The 24,651-nt window shown below is 43.9% G+C and overlaps 1 protein-coding gene across 7 annotated transcripts in view; it reads right to left on the reverse strand.

Moving 5' to 3' along the window:
• C1H10orf90 (chromosome 1 C10orf90 homolog) overlaps positions 1-24,651 on the reverse strand; it is a 240,255-nt gene that overhangs the window by 29,471 nt on the left and 186,133 nt on the right. For all 7 annotated transcript variants that reach the window (XM_060381376.1, XM_060381371.1, XM_060381380.1 and 4 more), the window contains 2 exons: positions 6,196-6,380; positions 3,470-3,647 (listed from right to left, as the gene is read on the reverse strand). In XM_060381376.1, the coding sequence (XP_060237359.1) occupies positions 3,470-3,647; positions 6,196-6,380 (363 nt within the window). The remainder of the gene's footprint in view (positions 1-3,469; positions 3,648-6,195; positions 6,381-24,651) is intronic.

Raw genomic sequence — 24,651 nt, forward strand, 5'->3', positions numbered from 1 at the left:
AGCCCTTGGGGCACAGTATTTATCCCGTCAGCTTTCCTTACAAAGCTCAGTAGTTGCCATCTGTTACTTAATATTCCACCTAAAAGCCTTTTCTACTAGGACCTTCTCTAGCCTCTGCCTTCTGCCTTCGCCGCTTCTGGCCTGCAGCCACTCCGCACAGCAAGCTGCCCCAACTTCTGACCTCTGCACAAGACCAAACGTTGTGATTATACCTTTCGGCTCCCCCTGCAGTGATTTCTCCTTGAGCTGATGCCTGGCTCTCCCATCTCCCTTAACCCCATCTCCATAGTTACACTGTGAATCTCCAGCCACGTCTCATTCCTGTGCTTTGCTTTCCTTCCCACCAGGAGCTGCCTCCTCAGTTTCCATTCACCTCCATGCAATGGGAAGCTCTCCATCAGGAGCTGGGGACTACAGCCAGGAATTTGTAAAGCTACTTCATGCGCCCTCTGTTACCCTCAACTGCTCATAAAACTTTCTCTGCCCTTCAGACACGGACCCTTAGCCCAAATTAGCACTTATACCCACATATGTACGCACATGTGTGTGTTCTCGAGTGCATGCATGCACATGCACACACACACACACACACACACACACACACACACACACACACACACACACAGAGCACAAGTTGCCCCTGCACCTCCAAGGCTGCTTAGAATGCATCAGGCAACACGAAACAGCTGGTCCCTGGTTCCCTTCGTCATTGCTTCTGCAAATCCAGAGATTCAACTCTCCCAGCCCTGGCAGCTGCCAGAGCTCCCACCTGAAGCACTCACGCCTGTCCCTGAGCCAAGACCGCTAGGCCCATTCCTGAGCAGAGGCAGCAGCCCCAGCATGGAAAAGCAAACCTGAGCCCTCCTTCCACCAGACGTCTCAACACTGCAGCCAAGGCTCATTCGCACACATGATTTATGAACTAATTTAGCATGTAAGGAAACATCTGCATTTTGCTTTTATCATCCTGCCAGCAGACAGGCTGAAGACAAGATGCGTACTGTAGACTTGTTTAATGGGGCCTTAAACATTCCCCCCCTCACTAGCTTGAGCTTACACAAGGCTCTAGTTTCAGGACTTGACTGATCTAACTGACCTAGCACAAACAAACATGGAGATAAAGCGCTCCTCAGCACGTCCACACTGTAGGGACAGTTGGAATGGCCATAAAATCCATGTTGGTCAAGTCCCCCCAAGAGCATTCCAGTGGCCAGGACTGTCTTGGAATTCGGGGAATAAAAAGGTGCCTTGGTTATTTAATACTATGCATCCAGACTAGGTCCCTTTTATTATATACAGTTTTAAAATTGTTCACTTAGAGGCACATGTACTTCTGAGAATATTTGTTTTGGAAAAAACATCAAAGTTGGCTGATGCTACAGGCAGAATTGCACACACACCCCCATACACAAAAAGATACAGTCAAGTCCAAATTCCCAAAACTGTGACTGTGACCTTCTTTTGACCTTGTCATTGGAAATATGGTCCTTGCAGATACAATCAAGTTACTATGTGGTCACACTGAATGGGTAGACTTCAGCTCAGTACAAGAAGAGAAAACTTGGATCCATGAGCACAGAGACAAGAAGAAAGTCATGTGACAACAAAGGCAGAGACTAGAGAAGCCCATTTATGAGCCAAGGAGCTTCAGGGATGGCCAGAAAAGGCTGGGAGAGATGTGTCATATTTTGCACTGAGCCTCTAGACTAGACTGGCCATGTCTGTGTCTTAATTTTGACCTCTGGTCTATAGAACTCTGAGAGAACACATGCCCATAATTTTGAGCCAGCAATTTCTTGCAGTATGGCAAAATAGTAACGCAGGTATGCGAAGGCCATACCCCCTCTGATACTGTGGCCACCAGTGTGGCATAGCTTGAAGAGCTGCCTCAAGAGAGGAGGAGCCCAGCATGGCATCTGCTAACGTTTAGAACTGTAGCTTCCTCCTGTGTGCAAACGCTCAGCCCCCAGCTTGGAGCCTCAGGAAGGTGTAGATACTTTAAGAGATAGAGTAAAGGGGGCATTTTCAGGTCGCTGGAGGTGTGCCCTTGAAGGAGACTGTGGGACCTCAGTCTCTTCTTCCTTCTCTCCCTTGCTTCCTGGTTGCCATGAGATGAGCACCTTTGTCTCAGGTGTTTGTTAGATTGACAAATACCTCGCTGTACTAAACAAGTTCCCTATGGCCAGAGGTCCCTGCTTCTCCCTGCACAAGCCCGAAGGCTGAAAATGGAGATCCTCCAGTGCTAGCCTGTGTGTGTCTGCATCTATATTGTGCCTGTTTGTTGACATCAGTGTTAGTAGCCTAACTTTTTTGACCACGTGACAGCTTTCATACCTAGCATGAGTAAACGTGCCAAGAGGATATTCCCACTCTAGCAGGAGTTTGTTCTTCGCAGCACCCTAAGAGAGCTGTGACTAGAACAGATGCTCTTTTGTTGAGCCAGAAACTAAAGTCACCTAGAGAACATGCCTAGCTCAAGCCTATGCTGCGCCTAACCACTAGCTAGTGTGCTAGCCCTTTGCACGTCTGCCTGGTGGGCTTCAATTTCTCATCATCCAGGAATGTATCATGGGATGGAAGCAACAGGTAACTTGCCAGATCCCTTGCATAACAACGGTGCATTCAACTGTGTGCTTGCTGGGACTTTTTTTTTTTCTTTCTCAGAACTATACTCATGATTTCACCTCCTGGGGGGCAAAACATTTTCCTAGGAGGAAAGACCTTATTCCTGCATTCACAGTAACAAACCAAAGGCTTCTCCAAGCCTCCAGGTTTTAAGATTTGGGTTGGCAGGTGTAGCTGGAACCTGCACAAGTGCTCTGATTCCCAGCCCTTGCCTTCCTCTCTTGTTATTCTTGCTAGTTCAGGGGCCTGCTTATGAGGCCCATGAAGAAAAGACTGAGGTCAGTCTTGCTCACATTGATATCCCCAGCCGCCAACACGGTGCTGGGCCCAGAGAAGGTTCCTTGCTAACTCCTTCTACTATGAGTGAGTGAGTGAGTGCCCTGCCTCTCTGGGTCAGCCTGACCCTGGCCTCACTATGCTGGGCATCCTTCCTCTGAGCTCACAGCAGGAAGAGGTCTCAAGATGACAAATGTTGATACAGACAAGCTGGAGTCAACTTCTCACCCTGAGATCTGTTTTACAATCTATAAAGGGCAAGGGAGATGGCTTGCAAACATCCATTAGGAGCCAAGAATTTGAACTCGCTATCCTGGCTCCTACAGTAGGGTGTGGCTCCTTTCCCAGCTAGGATGGTGAATTCGTGTCCCAAGTTATTTCTGCTGAGTTGCATGCCCGTATGCAACCTCTCAAAATGAGCTGGCTTCCAGAGCAGGCTGCAGGATGCTGAGGTTTGCGCATGCCAGTGGCGTAATAGTTTGGAATCATCACCCTTTTGTGAATTCTCCGGGCCTGAGTACACATGTTACCCAGCCTGTCCAGGCCTCCTGAGCCACCTGCAGCTTACCGCTAAGAGGATGGGGAATGGTGAACTGCTTCTTGTTGGCACGGACGGGAAGTAGGCTCTCCTTCTGCCTCAGGTTTTCCTTTGGCTGGGTTTTCCTTTGCTGTACCTTGTGCTTAAGCTTTTGCAGCCGTTCTTGCGATCGAGAAATGAACTGAGGTCTACGGACTTCCAGCGCTTCCTAATTGGAACAAAGAACAGACTTCGGTTTTTTTGTTTTGTTTTGTTTTGTTTGCAGCACATCCATGTGACATACTCAACAAGAGCACAACACTCAAGGGACAAAAGCCACAGTGCAAATCCATGTCATTATTTTCTCCCCACCCCCACACGTGATCATGTGCAAAGGTAGCAGGGGCACATTGATGGCACTAGAAGGCAGTCCTGGCCAGCAGCACAGAGCCTGTGGCAGGACCCAGCAGTAACCAGCATTGAAGCCACTGAGTACAAATGGCCCAACATCTGTCCATCTGTGGATTCACCACGCCAAGCCACTCACTGCCAAGGAACCCAAATCTGAGGGTTCTGCAATTCCACATTCTTGGATGGAGCTAGAAGGCAGGTGTTAGAAATCTGCATACTCATTCCTGCTTCGGGTGGAGCTTTAAGAAACACAGGCATTGCCCCACCCCTGGCGTGGAAAATGGTACTTTTCAGGGGGCTAGCTGTGGCTAAAGGGATCTGCTTCTCCTGGGTAGAAAGAAGTAGAAGGCTTTACTATACAGAGTCATTCTGCGAGCCTCATGGTACAGGTCGGAATCCCCTCCACCTCTCCAGTGCCTCATCCCTCTGATCTCCTTGCACAAAGCAGCATGTGCAGGGCTGTCATGGCAGACACTTGTACCCATGGGGAAGTCACTTGTACCCATTCTTCTTGGGAATCCCTGCACAGATTCTGGAAATCAGCTATTGGATAGATATAAGCAATGAGGCCTAAGGTAGCTCAATAGGCAATGTGCTGACTCTCAGCAGTATAAGTTCATGCTTATTCCCTGCTACCATTCATTTTCCCAACTTCCTATTCCTGGAATGGCTCTGTTCTATTCACAGGAGTGCTCGTGGTTGCCACAACCGCTTCTCCCAGTAAGCCCTACTGAGTCTTTAAGGTCAGCCAGAGCCTAATGATACCTCACAGACTGCCTTGTGCAAGAACGGATTCCACATGGCTATCTCCATGCCAGGCTGTAGAGCAGTGATTTTCAACCTTCCTAATGCTGTGACCCTTTAATACAGTTTCTCGTGTGGTGACACTCAACCGTAAAATTATATTTGTTACTACTTCATAATTATAGTTTTGCTACTGTTATGAATCATAATGTAAATATCTGTGTTTTCTGATGCTCTTTGGCCACCCCTGAGAAAGGTTCATTCAGCCCCCAAAGGGGTAGTGAGCCACAGGTTGAGAAACACTGCTGCAGAGGCCGACACAGCACATGCTACAGCTCATTAAATTCATATCTCTTTCAGGCACTGTCCTGGGTCTACCTACAATGGGTGCCCAGCCCTGGCCCACTGGGTATGCTGCCAGGATATAAGTGTTCCTTGATCCTATTCACCTTCCTGCCCACTGGGGGCTCATAGAGGAACAGGTCATGAGCTCTGTCTGTGTCATGCATGTGCCCCTGGAAGCTTCACTGATGAAGGAGTCTCTTTGGCAATGTTAGCTACAAAGTGACTCACCAGTCACTAAATACACTGAAGCTTCAGGGAAGGGTCAAGGCTGGAGACAAAGTCCCCAAGGATGCCCTGCTGGCCCAAGTGTGGCTGCAGCTTTACTGCTCGTGCATCTGAGGACATCCTGAGTTTTGGGATTTGGGGAAGACACATCAAGGGCCCGGAGATGCAGCCGTGAGCCAATGGAGCTTTATTTGTCACATCCAGAGGGAGTTGCACCCCACAGCAAGTGCTTTCCTAGAAAATGTATCTGACTATGTGGTGTGCTAGTGGCAACAACTTTCTCTGAGGTCATCTACCCTCTTAAGTCAATATATGCATGTTACTTCAAGAATCAGAGAAGTTTAAAAAGAACTCTTCCATGTCCTTCGACTCATAGCTGGATGACTTAGGAAGTTTCCTGAGTTTTTCAAAGGCTATGCATCCTCATCTGACTATGGGGTGTATAGGGGCTCTTATCTGATACGAATCTTTCAAAAATCAAATGTGTCCCCTGGAAACCCTTTCTTTGTTATTGTCATTATTGATTAGTACCAACAATACTCTTTCTTTCTTTTCTTCCGTTCTTTCTTCTTTCTTTTCATCCTTTCTTTCTTTCTTTCTTTCTTTCTTTCTTCTTCTTTCTTCATTCATTCATTCATTTTTTTCTTTCTTATTTTCTTTCTATTTTATGTGTATTGGTGTTTTACCTACATGTATGTCTGTGTAAGTGTGTCATATCCCTTAAAACTGGAGTTACAGATGGTTATGAGCTGCCATTTGGATGCTGGAAAATGAACAACCCCAGTCCTCTGGAAGTGCGTCCAGTGCTCTTAACTGCTGAGCCATCTCTCCAGCCCCCATCCTCATTCTTGGCTGGTAGAGTCAAGTGTCATTGTCTCCATGAGGCAAACAGCAGCAGAGAGACTAGAAAAAGTTAAGGATAGGACAGAGCAACCCAGACAGGAAGACTGGGAGTCATGGGCAAAAGTGGGGTCAGGTGCATGCCACAATCACCAGGAGAAACCTCCCCTTGGCTAGAGTCAAGTCAGGATGGGATGTGTCAAAGGCTTTACCTGTAAGGTCATAGAGCTTGCCAGTGGACACTGAGGCTCAAAACTATCTTCCAGTGGGTCAGAGCTCTGTGGTCCCTCTGGGATTTCTGGAGAAGGGGTTGCTGGCGAGGGCTCAGGTGTGGCAGTGAGGTCCTCATGCTTCTCACATTCCTTTAGTTTTACAACCAAGTCGCAGCATGTGTAATCTAGGAAAAAAAATATATAATACATTTAGAGGGTCCTCGGCGGTTCTCCTGCCTGGCTCCCAGACACGGGAGGAAGACACACGAGACAATTAGAAAATAGAGATGCCAATGAGTTATTAAAGAGCCTTGTTAAGATGATGAGAGCCACCCTCATTGGAGACCTTCCCAGCTGCCCTGGTAACTGCGTCAGTCAGTCCAAGTCCATGACTGACTAGTTAGGCCACGGAGGTGTTCTTTAGATTGCAGTGTTCAGAATGTCTTTGCTCAAAATGAAAGGAGTCTTTCCTAGTCTGGATTTCATATTAAGTGTGTCCTGTGTAATTATTACAGTTCGCTCATTTTAAGACAGCATATTAATCTGTCTTGTGTTTGCCGCACTAACGATATAATGACTGGGGATGGTGTTCAATTATGGATCCCTCCCCCTCATTTTCCAGAGTCGACCACTGTCCTCACAGACACAATCAGAAGGGTTTCTCTCAAAGCTGGCAGGGCCCTTTCCTGGGGCTATTTTAGTTTCCCTTTGTGGAAAGAGTCAGAAAATAAATTGATCCCTTGGCACCCCAGGTGGGGCCGTGTGTTAGTTAGTAGAATAGCATTAGTAACTGTTCCTTCGGGGCCTTCGTTGGCAGTAGCTCTGGGTGCAGTATGTTTGCAGGGAGTTGTGATCTTTACAGAGCTGTCTTCTATCTGCTTGTGGGCTATGAATTAACCGCCATATCTACTTTCTGCTCTTTCTCCTTCCTTCTCTTGGACCTCCATATGGCCAGCTTGTGTGAATCACTTCAGAAAGGCACTGAACCATTTTCTTTATGAGCATCAAGAAAGAGTCCAGAGACTGCCAACCTCACTCCTTATCTTAGGGGAACTGTTTTTCTATCTGAACAGCACCATCTTTCTGCAGAGAGGCACATGTAGCTTGTAAAGGGCAAGGAAACCCATGCAAAGGGACTTTGGGCGTCAGGAATTAGGGGTGCCACCTGTCGGTGCTCAAAAAGGATGCTAGACTGACCATCACTGCTTGGTGAACTGACCCCTTCAGGAGGGAAGTGTTTGATGGGCTTCTGTCCCACTGGGGAAGCAGGAATAGTCCCCTGTGCTTCTCTTTGCTGCTCCCTCTAGTTTCCAGAAAATACTTTAGTTTTGTTAAAAATAAAATGAGAGTTGAGTCAAAATATTAGATGCAGCCACCTCTCAGGTGCCTGATGCACCACGTCTTTGCTCTTCTTACTGGTGGGCTACAGCAGGGCTTCAGGAAACAGTGGGTAGTTGGTATAGCTACACACTAACAAACTCTCAACATATGGTCAGCATCCCTGACCCTGAACTCTAGGTTAGAAGCTCTGTCTGCATATGGATTTTGGCTTCATTTGTATACACTGTTTACCAGGTATTTAGCTGCAAAGGGACTGTGTCAGATGGTGGCCTTGGCAAGTCCCATTATCTTCCCTGTCACGCTCAAGAGAATGGGAAATGGAACATCTTGAACCTGGGCTACCCCTATAGTGCTAAACCCTAAATTTTCCTTTTATCTGTAAGATGTTTTTGCAAAGATGCCTGTTTTAAATAAAGTTATGACTCTTGTTTTCATGGATGCACTGATGTCCCTAAAGGATACGGCTCCATTGGAGGTGGGAGCCACCGCTGTTAATGAGCAGGGCCCTTAAATTCTTATATGTTGGGGTAGGGAAAAAATAGTGGGTACCACTGGAGTAATGAAAGTGAGAGGATTCACATTCTTTTTTCTCAAGTGTGTCCTATACAAGAAAGAATGGACCCATGACACCTGCTCTGAGGACGTCACTGTCAATGTCCTAGTTTCAACACCTTGCTTTTCCCCTGTGTATCTGAGAACAGTTAAGTGTAGGTGAAGGTAGGCCATGCAGCCCAGTATGAAAACCAGCAATGTTAGCGCATAGGGCCCTCTAAAATCACCTTTATGACTTTGGAGTCTAGCCCAGGGGAATCAAGTTGGCAGCTTACTATTCCTGTGCAATATGAGGGTGAATCCATGTTCCACGTACTTTTTAAACAAGAACACAGATTGGTCCCAAGCCAATGTGCTGAATGTGTGTGACAGCTGCTAGATCTTGTTTTTGGAGTGGAGACATCTCCACATATAATAAAGCTGTATTTTGCTAAATTGTATGGAAACATGTTTATAAACCTTCATTCCAAAAATCATCAATTATGTTTAATTATAAAATATTGTAGGTAGAAAATGGCCTATAGCAGCCAACCTTCCTACATTGCTTCCTTTCATTAGAGACTCTCAGAAAAAAAATGTACAAAAAAAACCCCAACTAATTATTAAGGATATAATCTCTGCCAGCTAACAGAGATCATCCACATGCAAGGTTATTTGAATCAATGTATTTACTTATAGATTTATATAGTATGATAGGTCAATATTTCCACTTATCTAGTATCTGTCTTCCCCCAGCCCCTCTCTCTTTTTCTTGCCATTGTCTGCCTACCAAGCTGTTCTAATGTAATCAGGTTGAGTGTAAATGCTTTGTTTGGGACTTAAAAGGGTTAAAACAGTTCCAGGGAGCAAACACAACTTCTGTGGTGGTTAGGTTACTGGTTCACATGCATCTTTTGTGACTTGTGTAGGTTTCTTGCTGATAGTGTTCCCTTTTGTGAGTTCTGAAACATGGCCTCGAAAGCCAGGCCACTGAGAAGGGCCCCTAAATATTTGTATCTTGGATCAGGGGAAAAAAAGAAGAATGGGTACCTCTGGAAAAATGGAAGTTTGGAGACTCACTATTTTTTTTCAGGTGTCTACTACGCAAGAAAGAATGAGCCCATGACATGGACCTGCATAGGCACAGGCAGACAGCATGCATGGCCTTTTTGTCCCATGCCCTGGAAAGGCTGGATTTTGGGTTCTTCAGTCTTACCCTGCATTCATTTTCTCATAGTTGTGACTAAATACCTAATGGAAACAATGTAAGGAAGCAAGGATATGTTCCGTTTTACCATGTGAAAGGGTAGATGGGCTCACAGTGGGAAAGCATCATGCTGGGGGTGGTTTGGTGTTAGACCACAGGAGCTTGTGGAGCAACTCCTTCATATGTCTCCTGACCAGGAAGTAGGGAGAACTCCAGATAACAGCCAAGCAGCCTGCCCAACCTCTTTGACCTCATATATGCCAGAGAGGTTTTAAACCCTAAAGTTCTCACAACCTGCCCAAATAGTGCCTCCAAGTGGGGACCAAGTATTCTAACATAGAAGCCTGTCTGGGCATTTTATACCCACACCATGACTCTTCTGCTGATAGCTTACTCCTGCAGGCTCTGCTATTGAGAGAGAAACATCTATGCCAGATCCTGTGATTTTGTCTCCTATTGGCACCACACATTTTCTTTCCTTATTTCCTTCCTTCTTTCTCTCTTTTTTCTTTCCTTTCTTTTCTCTTTCTTGTCTCTTCTCTTTTTTCTTTCTTCTTTCTTTCTTTCTTTCTTTCTCTTCTTTTTCTTCTTTCTTTCTTTTTCTTCTTTCTTTTTCTTCTTTCTCTTCTTCTCTTTCTTTCTTTCTTTTTGCTTGTTTGGTTTGGTTTTTTTTGTGTGTTTTTCCCCCAAGACATGGTTTCTCTGTGTATAGATTTGGCTGTCCTGGAACTCACTCTGTAGACCAGGCTGTCCTTGAACTCACAGAGATCTGCCTGCCTCTGGCTCTTGAGTACTGGGATTAAAGACATGTACCACCACCACTGGCTACACATTTTCCTCTAACAGGAGCATATCAGATTCTTTTCACAGTATTATTTGATACACCAGGGCTCCACTCTTCAGCAAACTTCCCTGCCCTATTATTGAGCTGGGCACTTTAAAGCAAACAGACACCAACAGAAGATTCTGCCCAGCAGTAAAACAACCCAAAACCAAAACCAATAAAACAAAACAAAAAACCTGACAACAACCACCAAAAAAACCCTGTTTCTATTGATGCTATATCCTTGACTGGGAAGAACATTGGGCCATTGTATAGCACCTACTTCTACCTTTATTAATCTCACTGTTTCTTTTTTTTTATGTTCACTGTTTTGTTTTTTGTTTTTTGTTTTTTTGTATGTTCTTAATACCAAAAATTCTACACACCATACACAAAGCCACTGTCATGTCACTTTGTCTATTATGCAAAGGCTTCTAGAGGAGAGTCCAGCAGAGTGGCAGGGTCAGAGATTCTGGGCATGTTAGCAGCAAATCACATCATAAATAGGGGCTAACTGCAAGGAGACCAAGCAGGGCTGCCATGTGATCAGGCATGCCAGCTAGTGATTGTGGGTTGGCAGACTGTGCTACCCCAGAATTCTGGCTCCTGACCTACCTATGTTTAGCAGCAGATCTTGAGCAGGGAGCCCTGAAGCCAACCAGGGCCTCCAACAGGAGGAGCCTAGTATAAATAGGATATCAAGGACCTCCGTAATGCTACATCCAGATCAGCCAAGAAGGGGCATATATGCAGGCCAGGCTAGGGCACTATCAGTGTACGCAGGTTCTTAATATAGCTGAAAAAGGTCGGCCTTTCTCTGGATGCTTTACCTCCAACGGCCGTAACATGCCACCATGCATACTGACGTGACAGAGAAAGTCACTTCCCGTTTCTTTCCCAATATTCAGGAGATGTACAGATCGCAGAGCTATAATGGTTGAGGAGCTCTGGATCACAGCAGACAGTAACAAAGGGCTGAGAAGTTGCTCACAAAGTCCCACATGGCACTGGGAGTCTGTTAGCCAGATGTCAAAGGCAGATCATTAAATCCAGGAAAAGTGGACACAAGAGCCCATAAGGGACAGCTTCAGGAACAGTCGACAGTGCAGGCCAGGTGTGTAGAACTCACATTTCGATAGCTGATACAGGAGCTAGATTAAACTGTGTTAGAATGTTGATTGACTGGAGAAAGAGATTTCATCTCCCTAGAACATTTATCCTGGTAGACAAATTCCATATTTGGGGCTCAGAGCACAGCTTAAAACACCCTTAAAACAGACTATATAGATTCTTAAGCTACCGAAGAGATTCCTGTGAATAAAGCAGGCCTATTTAAGCCTAAGCCACAGGTTTTCTCCATGTTTGCTTCTAATGGCTCTCAAAAGTCAGACCACTGTACAACTGCCTTCATCTAAGAAATATAGTAGCTGAAGCTTGTATGGCTGGCTCTGGATTGTTAAGCCTAAACATCAGCTTCTAAACTCAGCTACACCCTTGTGTCTCAGGATGTCCTGAAGGTCCTAAGGCTGTTGATGTTACTCTAAGTGGCCCCTGGCTACTTTTGACCCTTTTCCCTGCTGCCTTTTATGGATCTGTGTGCACACTCATTGGAGCAGTCTAGTTCAGTAAGCCCCACAAGGACAGCATCAAACTGGGAACCAGGGAAGTAAACTCGGGAAGAGTGGGTGCTCAACCAGATGGATGCCCACGGTCAGTGCAGGCACAGGTCCTGAAGGGAGCACTCAAGCTTTCTGGTGTAGAAGACCAGGGTGGTGGGTGGGAGGAGGCTTGGAACCAGCTTGGAATCAGGCTCCTGTATGAGTCATTCTGGTGCCTTCAAGGAGGAATGAATATACAAGAAGGATGGTGACTTACTAAGTGCCCAACTTCCCCAGCAAGTATGGTTTGTTTAAAGCTGTCCTACAATGCAGTGAGCATAAAATTAAAGAACAGAGCCAGCCTGTGGTCACCGAGAAACAAGGAGGAAATAAAAAATAGCATGGCTGCAGGGAATTCTAGCTTTTTTTTTTTTTTTTCTGCCCCTGGCTTCATCTTTTGGCTGCAGGTTGAAGGGTCTCCCTGTGTGGAAACAGGTATCTTTGTGGTAATGCTACACCCCGCCCATTGTAGACTTCTGTTTCAAGTCAGACATTAATTGCTTCAGCATATTTCTGCTCAGTTTCTACAGAGCTTGCACAACATTCTAATAAAGAAGAAGGGAGGAAAAAGGGCGAGGAGGCAGAGGACATGGGGTAAACAGCTCCCTCCTGCCTGAGAGGCAGGGGAGCCCTAAGCTGTGTTACCTAAAAGACCCTTAAGGTAGTCCATGCAGCAGAAGCAGAGTTGCTATCACTGGGGAGAGACTCACCAAAAAGAGAAATGGGAGAAGAGCTGAGGTGGCTCAGTGGATAAGGTACTTGCCATACAAGTATGAAGACAAGAGTTGGGATCTCCAGAATCCATGTAACCCAGGCTGCCCCAGCCAGTCTGAACTTCTAACATTTCTGTGGCAAAGATGGGGAATCCCTGCAGCATGCTGTCTCACTAGATGGGCTGAATTAAGAAGATACAGGTTCAATGAAAGACCATGCCTCAGCATGCAAAGTGGAGAGTAGCTGAAGAAGGCACACACATCAGCTTCTAGATTCTACACACATGTATGTGTGACTATCCACATATAAGTGCATGTAACATGTGAACATGCATACACCCGAGAAAGAGAGATTGCGATTGAGAGAGAGAGATGCTGCTGCAAAGGTTGGGTGGCATGCAGGGGTGAAGCACATTAAAGAGTCCTCCTGACCAGAGACTGAGACTTCCTGGAGATGCCAGCCCTTCCCTAGGCAGTGAGCAGCGTTCTTCCATCCACACAGATATCAGCAGTTTTTATTTCTGAAGGAGTGGATAAAGGGGAGAAAGATGGATGACCTGAAAAGGCTGTCTTGTAGAAAGTGGTTGTGGACACTGATGCCCGAGCAAAGAGGCTGCTCCCTGGGAGCCAGAGTAGGTGTCAGGGCAGGGAGAGCTGCTGTGCAGATTTCACTGAGGTGTTTAAACACAAATGTGGAAGTTCAGGAGTAAGAAGCATTCTACATTGAAAGAAAGGGGAAAAACAACACGTGTTCATTGGTATTATTCAAAGGTTAAGTTCCACACCATGTGGAGAACTGTGCATATAATTTTCACTTACTCTAAGGCTCATGCATGCAATCGCAGCAAAACAGTAATGCGCATTCCCCCAGAAAGCAGCCAGAAGGGATGCTTCTTTTCCTAGCACATCATAATCCTGAAGGTTTAGGAGATTAATGACAAAAAAAATTAACGAAGTAAACAGACAAAATGTAAACAGAAGTAACAATCCACAATCATGCGTATATGTGCAGAGACACTCCCGACAACAGGAGCATTTTACTACATTGCAAGCACTGCCATCAAGACCCACAGATTCGTCAGTGATTAGCACAGGCTCTGTGTTCCCCTCAGCTGATACCTCTAGAGCATCAATTTTCCCACAGTCCTCATTCCAAAACACAATACCACTCATCTGGAAGCATCAGAGGAAACAAATATTTCTAGAATTTCTCACAACTTGGTCATACCCAAAGAGGTATTTTTATTTATCAGTAAAATCTCTTTCCATTAAACTAGCTTTTCTTAAGCTAAAAAAAAAAAAAATCCATAAATGCTGACTGTTAAAAATCCATAATTTAGAAAAGTATTTAAAAACTAAAACACTGGGCTGTGGGTGTGGCTCAGAAGTAGAGCTCTTGCCTAAAGAGTCTGAAGCCCTGGATTCTACCTCTAGAAGTATATTTAGAAAAGGTTGTAAGATCTGACATTCTGAGCCTCTCTGACAAAAATGCCTACAGTGCTCTTCTAGGGCAAGTGAAGCTTGTTTTCCTGGGTATCAGTATATGACCTTTCCCTTCATTTCTTTCCCCGTCATGCTAGATATGCTACAGAGGGATCAGAACCCTCCTCCAGGGTGGGTACTATACACAGGCTCAGGACTACCAAGGTATGATGCTGAGAGAGGTGGTGCCTTAGTTGGTGTAGCTTAGTCATTCCAGAAGGGAGGAGAAGGGGTATGCTAAGGAAATATTGGACCAAAGCAAGACTGGAAACTAACTGGGCAGGCTTTGCATCTTCGTCAAAGTGCTCTTCAGATCTCCAGCTCCTTTCAGCTCTGTTAGTCTCCAACACACTTCTTTCTCTTGGGCTGATTCCACACCTGGTCTGCTGCTTTTCTCAGCAGGCATTCAACAATTCTGACATCTTTAACATCTTGGAGTCTCCAATGACATCCAGACTTTACTTTCATAGCTTCATACAAGGACACTCCTGACACACGCCTGGCCTTGGCCCCTTTTCTTAGCCATAGAGGGAGATTCCACAATGCCTTTCTTGTATCCTGGACTCTAAAGCCAGAATCACGTGGCTGAAGCTGCCAAGTTCTATTGCTTGATGGGGCTGAAACTTGGACCCCTTATTCAAAATACATCTTCATTAGTTTTCTGTTTCCAGTGGTTTCCTTCATTGTTTAAGCTTTTTTCTTAGTCTACTTTTACAAGTTGAAAGCTTAGCTGGGTGGGGTTCTGCTCTAAAGTTTATTGCTGTCTCTATTCCACTTAGCATCAGGATTTTCTTTAAACTTTTTATCTCCTTGAGCATTGGACTTTTTCTTCACTCAGCTTGCTCCTTTTCATTACACATCTGTATAAGAATGGTTACTAATAACCAAGTGACACAGTCAATACTAGGCTGTTTTGAAATCTCCTCTGCCAATGCCATTAATCCAATGTTTTGCCTTAGGACAAAAAGCAGCCAAGTTTTTTGTTTGTTTGTTTGTTTTTGTTTTTTGTTTTGTTTTGTTTTTTTGCTAGGACAATTAATAATATTCTCTAGGACAATTAATAATATTCTTCTCTGCAACCTCTGCAACCTTATAAGCCAAGCTGTCATAGTCTACATTGCTCTCAGCACCACTGTCTCTCATGTTCCCACTAGTATGGTCCATTAAGCCCCAATTAAAGCATTCAACTGGTTTCTTAATCCAAAGTCCCAAAATCCATATTCTGCAAATAAAAAGCATGGTCAGACTTATCACAGAAATACCCTGATCCCTGGTGCCAACATCTGTCTTAGTCAGTGTTCTGTTGCTGTGGAGAGACACCATGACCATGACAACTCTTACAAAGGAAAGCACTTAATTGGGGCTTGCTTTCAGTTTCAGAGGTTTAGTCCATTATCTTCATGGCAGGGAGCATGGTAGGATATAGACAAACATGGTAGCTGAGAGTTCTACGTTTGGATCCAAAGGTAGCAGAGAGAAATGAGACAGTGGGCCTGACTAGAGCTTTTAAAATCCCAAAGCCCAGCGCCAGTGACACACTTCCTCTAACACAAAAGGCCTCACCTACTCCAACAAGGCCACACTTCCTAATCCTTTCAAATAGTATCACTCCCTGTAACATTCATACACAGGAGCCAATAGAGCCATTCTTATTCTAAGCACTGCAGGTGGTTTGTGGCTGTTAACAACCAAGTCACTCAGTCCTAAGGTCCTGCAATTTTGGAACATTTCATTTTGTCTTCTCCTTTTCTTTTTTCTGGGCTCTCTGACAATTCTCAAGTCATCAAGTCAGTAAGGATACATAACATAATTGATTTAAAAAAGTAGGTATCAGAAGAAACAGCAGAAGAGAATCCTGGTCACCATTAGAATGCTGACACAGTGCCTGATACTCTACAAATTACTGGGTATGACTATCATGATGTTAGTTTGTGTGTGTGTGTGTGTGTGTGTGTGTGTGTGTGTGTGTGTGTGTGTGAAAGTGGGAAGGCTTGCATTTCAGATTCACACTCTACCACCTTCACAGTTGTAGTTTTCCACATTACCAATAGAAGCAAAGCCTCGGGCTGATTGCCAGCAATGTGAGGATTAGGAGCCACCTTCCACAACCTTGCTATTCTGGAGACACCATGTCAAATTTGTCAGAAACAAACAAACAACAAAAAAAGGAAAAGCTCTTTTGGTCTGTCCTATTCTCTAGTATCTATCAATCTGTCAATCTTTTTATTGATAGATAAAAATCTATCAATCTTTTTGTCTTTGGTTTAGGAGCTAGTTATTGAGAACGGATTACATGCTCTATGGTAGGGCAATTAGGATATAGGGAAAACACAAAAGTTTTTCCAACATGACTCCTCCCAATAAAAAAGCACCATCTTTACTCAAACCCCTTTTGTACCAAGGACCATGACTCCCACCCAAACCCTTCCTAGTACTAATGACTAGGACAACCACTCTAAGTCCCTTACCACCAAGGATAATCACCTGTACTCTAACCCCCTCCTGCCAACAAAGACAACTGCCTGACTGTAACCTTAAACCTCTCCTACAATCAAGAACCACTACCTTCATTCTGCCTTCCTCCTACCAACAAGAAACATTTAATCCCAATGTCTTTATGTCATTAAGAATCACATCCTTCATTCTGAAAACTGCCTTCCACCCAGGACAATCACATCCACCCCAGCCCTTTCCTCTTACTGCTAAGAACATGGCCTCTACTAAAATCCCCTTCCACGACCAAGAGTTGTCTTCTCCACTCCACCCCTGGAGTGAACCTGCAGTGAGGCTAATTGCTGGGAGGGTCCTACAAATATCCATATAGGAGGAACAGCCCAAGTCACAGGACCTCTTTTGGCTCTCTACTCATTGGTCTCCTCTGAAGCCTTCGTGACCATAGATCCTGGTACAAGGGATGTAGGCAGTCTCCAGAGAGCTATGAAAGCCCATTCCCAAGGCTCTACAGCTATCTGGCTTCTTGGCTTGTCCTTCTTTCCATCCAGTCTTAGGCTACAGACCAAGAATATGTAAAAAGATGCAGGCACAAAGGCACCGCTAGGACAAATTTACAAACTTTACATATGTATATGTGCCTGCGTGTAGGCAGATATAGACACAGCAAAGCAGAGAGTTGAGAAAGACTATCTTAGAAAGAGATCTAGCAGCAAAAGAGTGTAATTCAAAGTGTAATTATAACTCTATTACAAAGCTGGCTCCAAATGTCAGTCAGATCAATAAATACAAATGGACTAAACTCCCCTTTTAAAGAAAAATGATGTTCAGTGTGACTTGAAAAGCAAATAGCCTTTGACAATGGCTTGATAAAGCAACATGGGAACTTCTCTCTACCCACTGGTTCTCCAGTGGGAACTCTACTCTGGTGGGCTTATAAGATGGTCCACTAACTTCACAGACATTACTGCCTAGTTGCTATTATCCACACTTAAAATAATCCCAGGCAGGCAACACAGACTCAAGGCTGAGGAGTCAGGACAGTGGGGAACACAGTCCCTGCTATAGAATTAATGGAGGTCATTAGGCTCAGCACTGGGCAGAGGGTAGTAGGTCTACAGAACATTCCATCTTACCTTACCTCAGCATTGAGCTGAGGATGTTGTCAAGTGTACCGAACAACACAAATCACCAAACCACAAATCAATAAGACAAAGAGAAGCCATATGACAAAACCTAGTGAGGATTTTTTATCATCCAAGTGACCATGTAATGTAAAGTCCCCACAGAAAGCCAAAAGGCAACAAACACAAAGAGACACCTCCGAGGATACTAGGCTCTCCCAGCAACCTGAGGAAGGTCCTAGCTGAACATGGATAAAGCCTCTTGAAGATATCTGGGCCTCACTCCCACCCAGTTACAGCCATATACAGGCTTATGGTCTTGATGGTCCACACACAGCAAGACCTGGATGTTGCTACCATCGTCAATTTCCTTGTGTTTAAAATGACATTCACAGCAATGTCTGCGCGTTGCTTCTGAATGTCCACACGTCACTGATGAGCATAAGCCCCTGTCATGCAATGCTGCCTTCCGTATTAGTAAAACCATGACACTTGTTTAGATGCTCTTTTCTGGCAATAATTTGAACACATCTTCCATTTCCTACTTTTATGAAAACAAGAAGCAAATGGGTAAATTAATGCATAGGCACAGACTTAACAACAGTGAGGATGGAAAGGGAACTCAGCCAGCAAGTAGCCAGATGAAGAAAGCTTTCAGCTTTACCTCAAGGTCATGAGACTTGAGCCACAAACCACCCAGCTTTGTGAAGAGAATAGACAAAACTAAAAACAGGACTGAAGTGCTAAATATGCATTTCGTAAATGGAACCTAAACCTATGACATATAAAACAAAGGATAATGCTGTTGATGGCTCTGATGACAGCCTACCTCCTAGGACAATTTTCCACTAAGAACTTGTTACTTGTGGCAGTCTGGGGAACTGGGGCTGGGAAAGGGACAACAAAGAGACACCTGCTTAGGCTATCCCTCTACCCCCTCCTTTCCCTATTCTTTCTAACCAGTAGGACCCCTGTTTCCTGCTTAGGAAAGGTGAGAATATGTGTGAGAAACCCCATCAGAAAAGAAAGTAGATTCCAACATTGGAGGATTCCCATGGAAAAGGCCAGGGCCTCTTAGTTCTGCCTGGGGCCAAAAGAATTACTTCCGTAGCTGCCAGAAGGTTTTCCTGACCAAGGTTCCATCAGCTTCCCAATTCTACCACATGGTTGACATGCTTCAACCGCATCAACCTAACCCAGCTGGAAGCACATTCTCTCTGCACGCAGCCTCTCCTAAGAATGCCCTGCCCTTTGAAGGCTATTTTGAACGATCAGAATTGGAGACTTTCCTAAGGGCCTCCATGGAAAAGCACATGTGTGTGTGTGTGAAAATAGTAACTGGGAATAAATCAAGCCTGAGAAGGAGGCTGAGTCAGCAAAGCTGGCTGGATCCTTCTGCCTTCCTCTCCTGTGACTTTCAAACTTGGACACTTAACATCCTGACATTTCCATCTCCTCAAAGAACCATCACATCCAATGACATGACCAAGTGGTGTCTCATCAAAGCTCTGCTTTCTGGTCCCTCCATCATGTGGAATTTTTTTGAGTTATTTATTTGTCTACACTAAGGGGATTCTGTAGGAGATGGAACAGTTTCTGGGCTTCATTCATGAGACCATTTAGGCTGGAAAAACAAGAAATATGCTTAACTGGTTCTTAAAAGCTAGTGTCCTGTATTTCGAATATGCCCCAGAGAAGTGGGGAATTTCTTTGTGAAAATTATAATTATACATGTAATCATGGGGAAATAACTGACCCCCCCCCCACACAGTCAATGCTTAATATACAAACTTAAAGAAGGATGAAGATCACCAAACTTTTCATCCTCCTGATGGCTAATGATGGGGGAGAGATGAAAGCACTGACTACTGGTGTTTTTAAAAACATTTTTTGTAAATTTTTAAAAAGTATTCTTTGTAAATTCCACATTCTGTACCCCAATTCTACTTATATCTCTATCCCCCCCCCAAATCTACCCTCCACTCTTGAAACCTCTCTCCCAATAAAAGAAACAAACTGGTGCAAATACTCCAGCAAGATGAGGTATTTGTAGAGAGGAGACAGCTCATTAGGATTATTTGGGGGGGAGGGGCTTTAAACCCAAGGCCATCATTTAAACCAGAGCTTCTCTGAGGATCTCATCTTCTATGTTCTACATCTGGGCCCACCCTGTTGCAGCAGCACTCAGAGCTACCATCATTGCCCATCCTGACACCTTCCAAGGGAATCTGAGAGTCTCAGAGTGGAATGAGCACAGGCCCCCTTTTTAAAAGTGAGTTTTCAGGGCCCATTGGAAAACATGTTATGAAAAATGTGTTTAAGAGGCCATTAATTAATATGTGTGTTAATATCTAGGGGAACAGGGCTGGGACACAAGGGAGGTTTAGGGACTTTCTTTTCCAATTTCTACTGGTTAAAACTTAGATTAAAAAAATATTCATTGGTGAAAGGCACAGAAAAGTTCTGAACAGAGCAGTTTCGTACATAAAGTCTCTTCTCAGAAACTACAAAATTATTATCTCTGTGCTTGGTGAGCTACCGGATAGGGCATAAACATACAGGTAACGTCAGTTATCAAAGCACCCAGGGAGTCCCATGGAACTCTGTTTCAGCCAATCTGCTAGTGGGCAGAGAGAAGCCACCAACTACCCAGGATCCGACCACACTCAGCCTGCTGACTCACCAGCATAAACCTCAGATACTGTGACTCCAAATCTCTCAGGATGGCTAAGTTTGAAACATACTTCCTTTCAGAAACGTGAAAAGTGCTAGAAAGGACTTGGAACATAGCACCAGAGATAACCTTTTTCACCCTGGCTTTCATCCTGGTTTCTGAAAACCAGGTTTTCAGAACACCTGGTTCTGCCACCCATCAACTATATATCTATGAACAAACCACCCACCCATCCAGTCTCAAGTTCTTCCATCATTTTATAACCATTCTACAACCTATCAACACACACACACACACACAACGTACTGTGTGAAGTGTGACCTGTGATCTGAGAGACACTATTAAGATTTAATATTAATAATTAAGATTGGAGTAAGAGAATCTCAAGCTGTCAATGAACAGCTATCAAAGAAAATCATTAATGAATACCAGTTTCATTGTTCGATGAATTCTGACATTGCAGAAGGACACAAATTTGTCAGTGTTTCTAGTAGAGAGCCTCCATGGCAGTAGGCCAGATCCAATCATCTTCCTGAGCCAAGCAACTCTGTGGGAGGGGCCCAGTTGTACACCCTCCCTCCACTTCAGTCTTGTCCTTTGGACATGGCAACTGCATTGTTGTATCCATATTACCAGAAACAGTTGAAGAAGAGAGAGAGAGAGATGGAACTACCTGCAGCAGCCAAAGAAGACCCAAATCCTTTAAGTGTACTTGAAATACCAAGTCAGATGGAAAGACAGGAGGACAACCGGGTCTTCCCTCAAGACAGTTTCCCTTTGGTGAGCACACTTTAATCCCCTCACTTCTAATGTGCCGTGAACACTTTAGTCAGATATTTGCACTAGGCTGAGGAAAGGTGCTATAGTGTATATAGTGAGGTTGGGTGCAACTCTCTTTGTATACCCCAACAGGAGTGATAGAGCAATTCAGCAATCCGAGGTCGAGTTGCATAAGACACATGGAACTTAGGTTAGAAGGCTGTAGATACTCAGGTAAGAGCTGCACCTATGTCTGTGAAGGGCCCTTCTGCAGAGCTGCGGCCCAGATACACACTGTCAGAACCCGATTACCAGCTGCACTAGTTTCCGAGCAAAGTCCAGCCACTAGGGTAAGTGTAGGATGCCAGTATTTTATCTGGAATTTGGCAAGAGAACATAATAAGAGGCCAAGTTCAATCAGAAGGCAGAGGGCTCCCAACAAGCACTGAGGAGCCTTTCCTGTCCAGATGTTGGGGGCTGCGAGCTGGGCCAGAGAAAGGATCATCTCTGAAATCCCCAAGGCTCTTAAGCTTTGACCCAACCCACCTCATGTGGAAGGCTGACTTGAACAGAGCCAAACACTCAAGAACACAGCATGTGATGTGCACCATGTCAAGGCTGCCCTCTGGCCACAGCCTGCTGCTATTTATACACTTGGGGATTAGCCTTTTCCCCCACAAAGACACCTTTCTCCCATTAGTGCTAATGGCAGTCATGTGGCCGAACCAAAGCCATTTCATTTCCCAGATAGTCTAAAAATACACTGCAGAGAAGAGAAACATGTGTATTGTTTTTATTTGGGGTTTTAAAATCACAAACAGAAAGGAAATAGAGAGATCCAACCCCCCTCGTAGTGACACCAAAGTGGTTACAGGTCTGTGCAGGTGGGGCAATGCAGAAGGTGTGCTAAAATGCCAACATATTACAAGAGACTCTTCTCATTGCTGTGTCTGAATGCCTCATCAGATGCAACTTAGAGGAGGAAGGGCTTGGCTCACAGTTTGAGGGTAGAGTCCCCAGTGGTGGGAAGGCAGAGCAGTGGGTATGACTGTTTGCTAGGAACCTCAATGCCCATCCCCAAGGGGACCTTCAGCTAGTCCTTACCTCCCTGGAAAAACTCGTCCCTTTTCTCTTGAATTACAGGGATACTGGCATACTCTGCCTGGTAAAAAGGTATGATTCTTGTGTGTTGCCTCAGATGAGCCGTGTTCCCGAAAAGTAGAGTGCAGAGAGAATGTCTAAAAAAGGGAATCATTTTTTCTTAATGACGCTGTTACTCACTTGTAACAATAAGAACAAAAGGGAAATGCCAGTCGGATATGAGAAAATCACGCTTGAAATATGCTTAAAAAGATGCTTCTCAAAATACACGTTTAAAGAAAAGGCTGAGACAAAGTGCTGATCAAGCTAACTGGTAACGCCACAGTGCGCCATGCCTAAAATGTCACTGAAAAGTAAGCTTAAAATGAACTTCTGTACTCAGTCCTAAATGTGATATCTCCATGAAATCCCTCTCGGAGCTCAGGGGACTCTTCAGAAGAGAAGGTGGAAAGAACCAGTGGAAATGAAGGACACTAAGAAAACAAGGCCTTCTCAATCAGCATGAGCAAAGCTCATATGAACTCACAGAGACTGACAGAGCATGTGCAGGGCTGCACGGGTCTGCACTAGGTCCTCTATGCTTATATCATGGCTTCCAGTTTAGTGTTCTCATGGGATCCCTGAGTGTGTGAACCAGTGGTCTTTGATTCCTTTGCCTTTTCTTGGGCTCTTTTCCTGTCGTTGGTTTGTCCTATCCAACTTTAATGTGCTAGTTTTTGTTTTATCTCATTATATTTTATTATATTTTAGAAAATGGATGAATGAGTGAATGAACGCATGAACAAATGCATGAATGAAAATCTAGCCAGTAGAGTAAGGGTTAACAATGGAACTGTCATTCATACATCTCCTGCTTGGGAGATAGAAGATCAGTTTTTTTTTAATGGAATGACATTAGAAAGATCTTATGTTCAAGAGTAGTTGACCAACAAATAAAATAAAGGACTCCACAGTTTGTGTGTGTGTGTGTGTGTGTGTGTGTGTGTGTGTGCTTTTATTGGATTACAGTTTGGTGATTTTGTTTATTTATTTGTTTTTTGTATTTTCTGTTTGGATGTTTTATTTTATTGTCTTGGTTTGGGTGGGTTTTGTTGTACTGAGTTTTTGGTCTTTTTTTTTAAGAAAGAAAGTTGGTGGGTAGGAAAGGGAGAGGATCTGGAAGTACTTGGGGGAGGAGAAGAAAATGATCAAAATATATTTAAAATGTAAGAACTAATTTAATAAATTATTAAAATAATATATTAATAAATTTAATAAAAATTAAAAATTAATAACCTAAGAATACTTTTATATAACAGGAGTTAAAAACTATTATTTTAAGAATATTCACAGGAATTATGACCTTTTAAAGTTTATATGAATACATTATAATTTTCCTAGATTAATTCCAAAATGACACTTCAATTTTCCCACTTAAAAACTAGAATGTTCTATATAAATGAGTGCATGAACTTGGTCTAAGCCCCAGATGACTCTTATTCATGAGATTTACTCCTTTGTGATAACCTCTTATTCAGAAGTATAATTGCATGTGTAGAAATATTTGGCCTTAAAACTATATTACTTCATAATTTTAATGCCAGCTAATTAAATTCATCTTCACAAATATTACTGGTCCGTTAAAAATAACATGAAATAAAATAAACCAAGATGAACTTCTGGTCAGCCCTGTCTCCCACAGTGTGGTAAGCTCTGCTGTGGCAAGCTTGTTTATCATCTGTTGCTTCTGACTCTTAATCTTCCATATGGCACTCTTTGGGGCCCTTTCCCTGTTGCTGGAATTTGCAATTATCTTTAAACGTGGGCACAGTCTGGTTCAGTGCTTGGGAATTCTCAGGCATACCTTGTTTCTGCTTGCCTATTAAGGTTGTCCCCAGGGACTAGAGAACACAGAGTGGTTAGCATCTTATTTGCTATGAAAATGGTGAAGGCATCAAAAAGATGTGAAGGCATCGTCCACCATTATCAAGTAGGTTTCATCCTAGAGTTGCAGGGATGGTTTGACATATGTAAATCCATAAATATGATCCACCATGTAAACAAATTGGAAGACAAACTCCCCAGGATCATTTTCTGGCCTTTTCTGTGTCTAACACGCCTTCTTGATGAAAGTCCTGAAAAGACTAGGGATACAAGGGACATATCTCAACATAACAAACGCAGTTTACAGCAAGCCCAACTTTACAGCAAGTTGATTTAACATCAACTTAAATGGAGAGAAACTCAAAGCAGTTTCACCAAAATGAGAAATAAGGCAAGGTTGCCCACTCTCTCCATACCTATTCAATACAGTACTTAGCTAAAGTACTTAGCTAAAGCAATAAGACAACTGAAGGAGATCAAGGATTTAAAATTGGAAAGGAAGGAGTTAAAAGTATTGGCATTTGCAGATGATATGGCACTATAAATAAGTGACCCTAAAAGTTTCTTTGAAAAATACTTACAGTAGATAAGTACTTTTGGCATAGTAGCTGAATACAAAATTAACTCACAAAAATCAGTAGCCCTCGTATATACAAATGACAAACTGGAAAAAAAATCAGGGAAATAATACCTCTTACAATAGCCACAAATAATATAAAATATTGTTGG

Source organism: Meriones unguiculatus, chromosome 1, assembly GCF_030254825.1.
Source record: "Meriones unguiculatus strain TT.TT164.6M chromosome 1, Bangor_MerUng_6.1, whole genome shotgun sequence".
NCBI lineage: Eukaryota > Metazoa > Chordata > Mammalia > Rodentia > Muridae > Meriones > Meriones unguiculatus.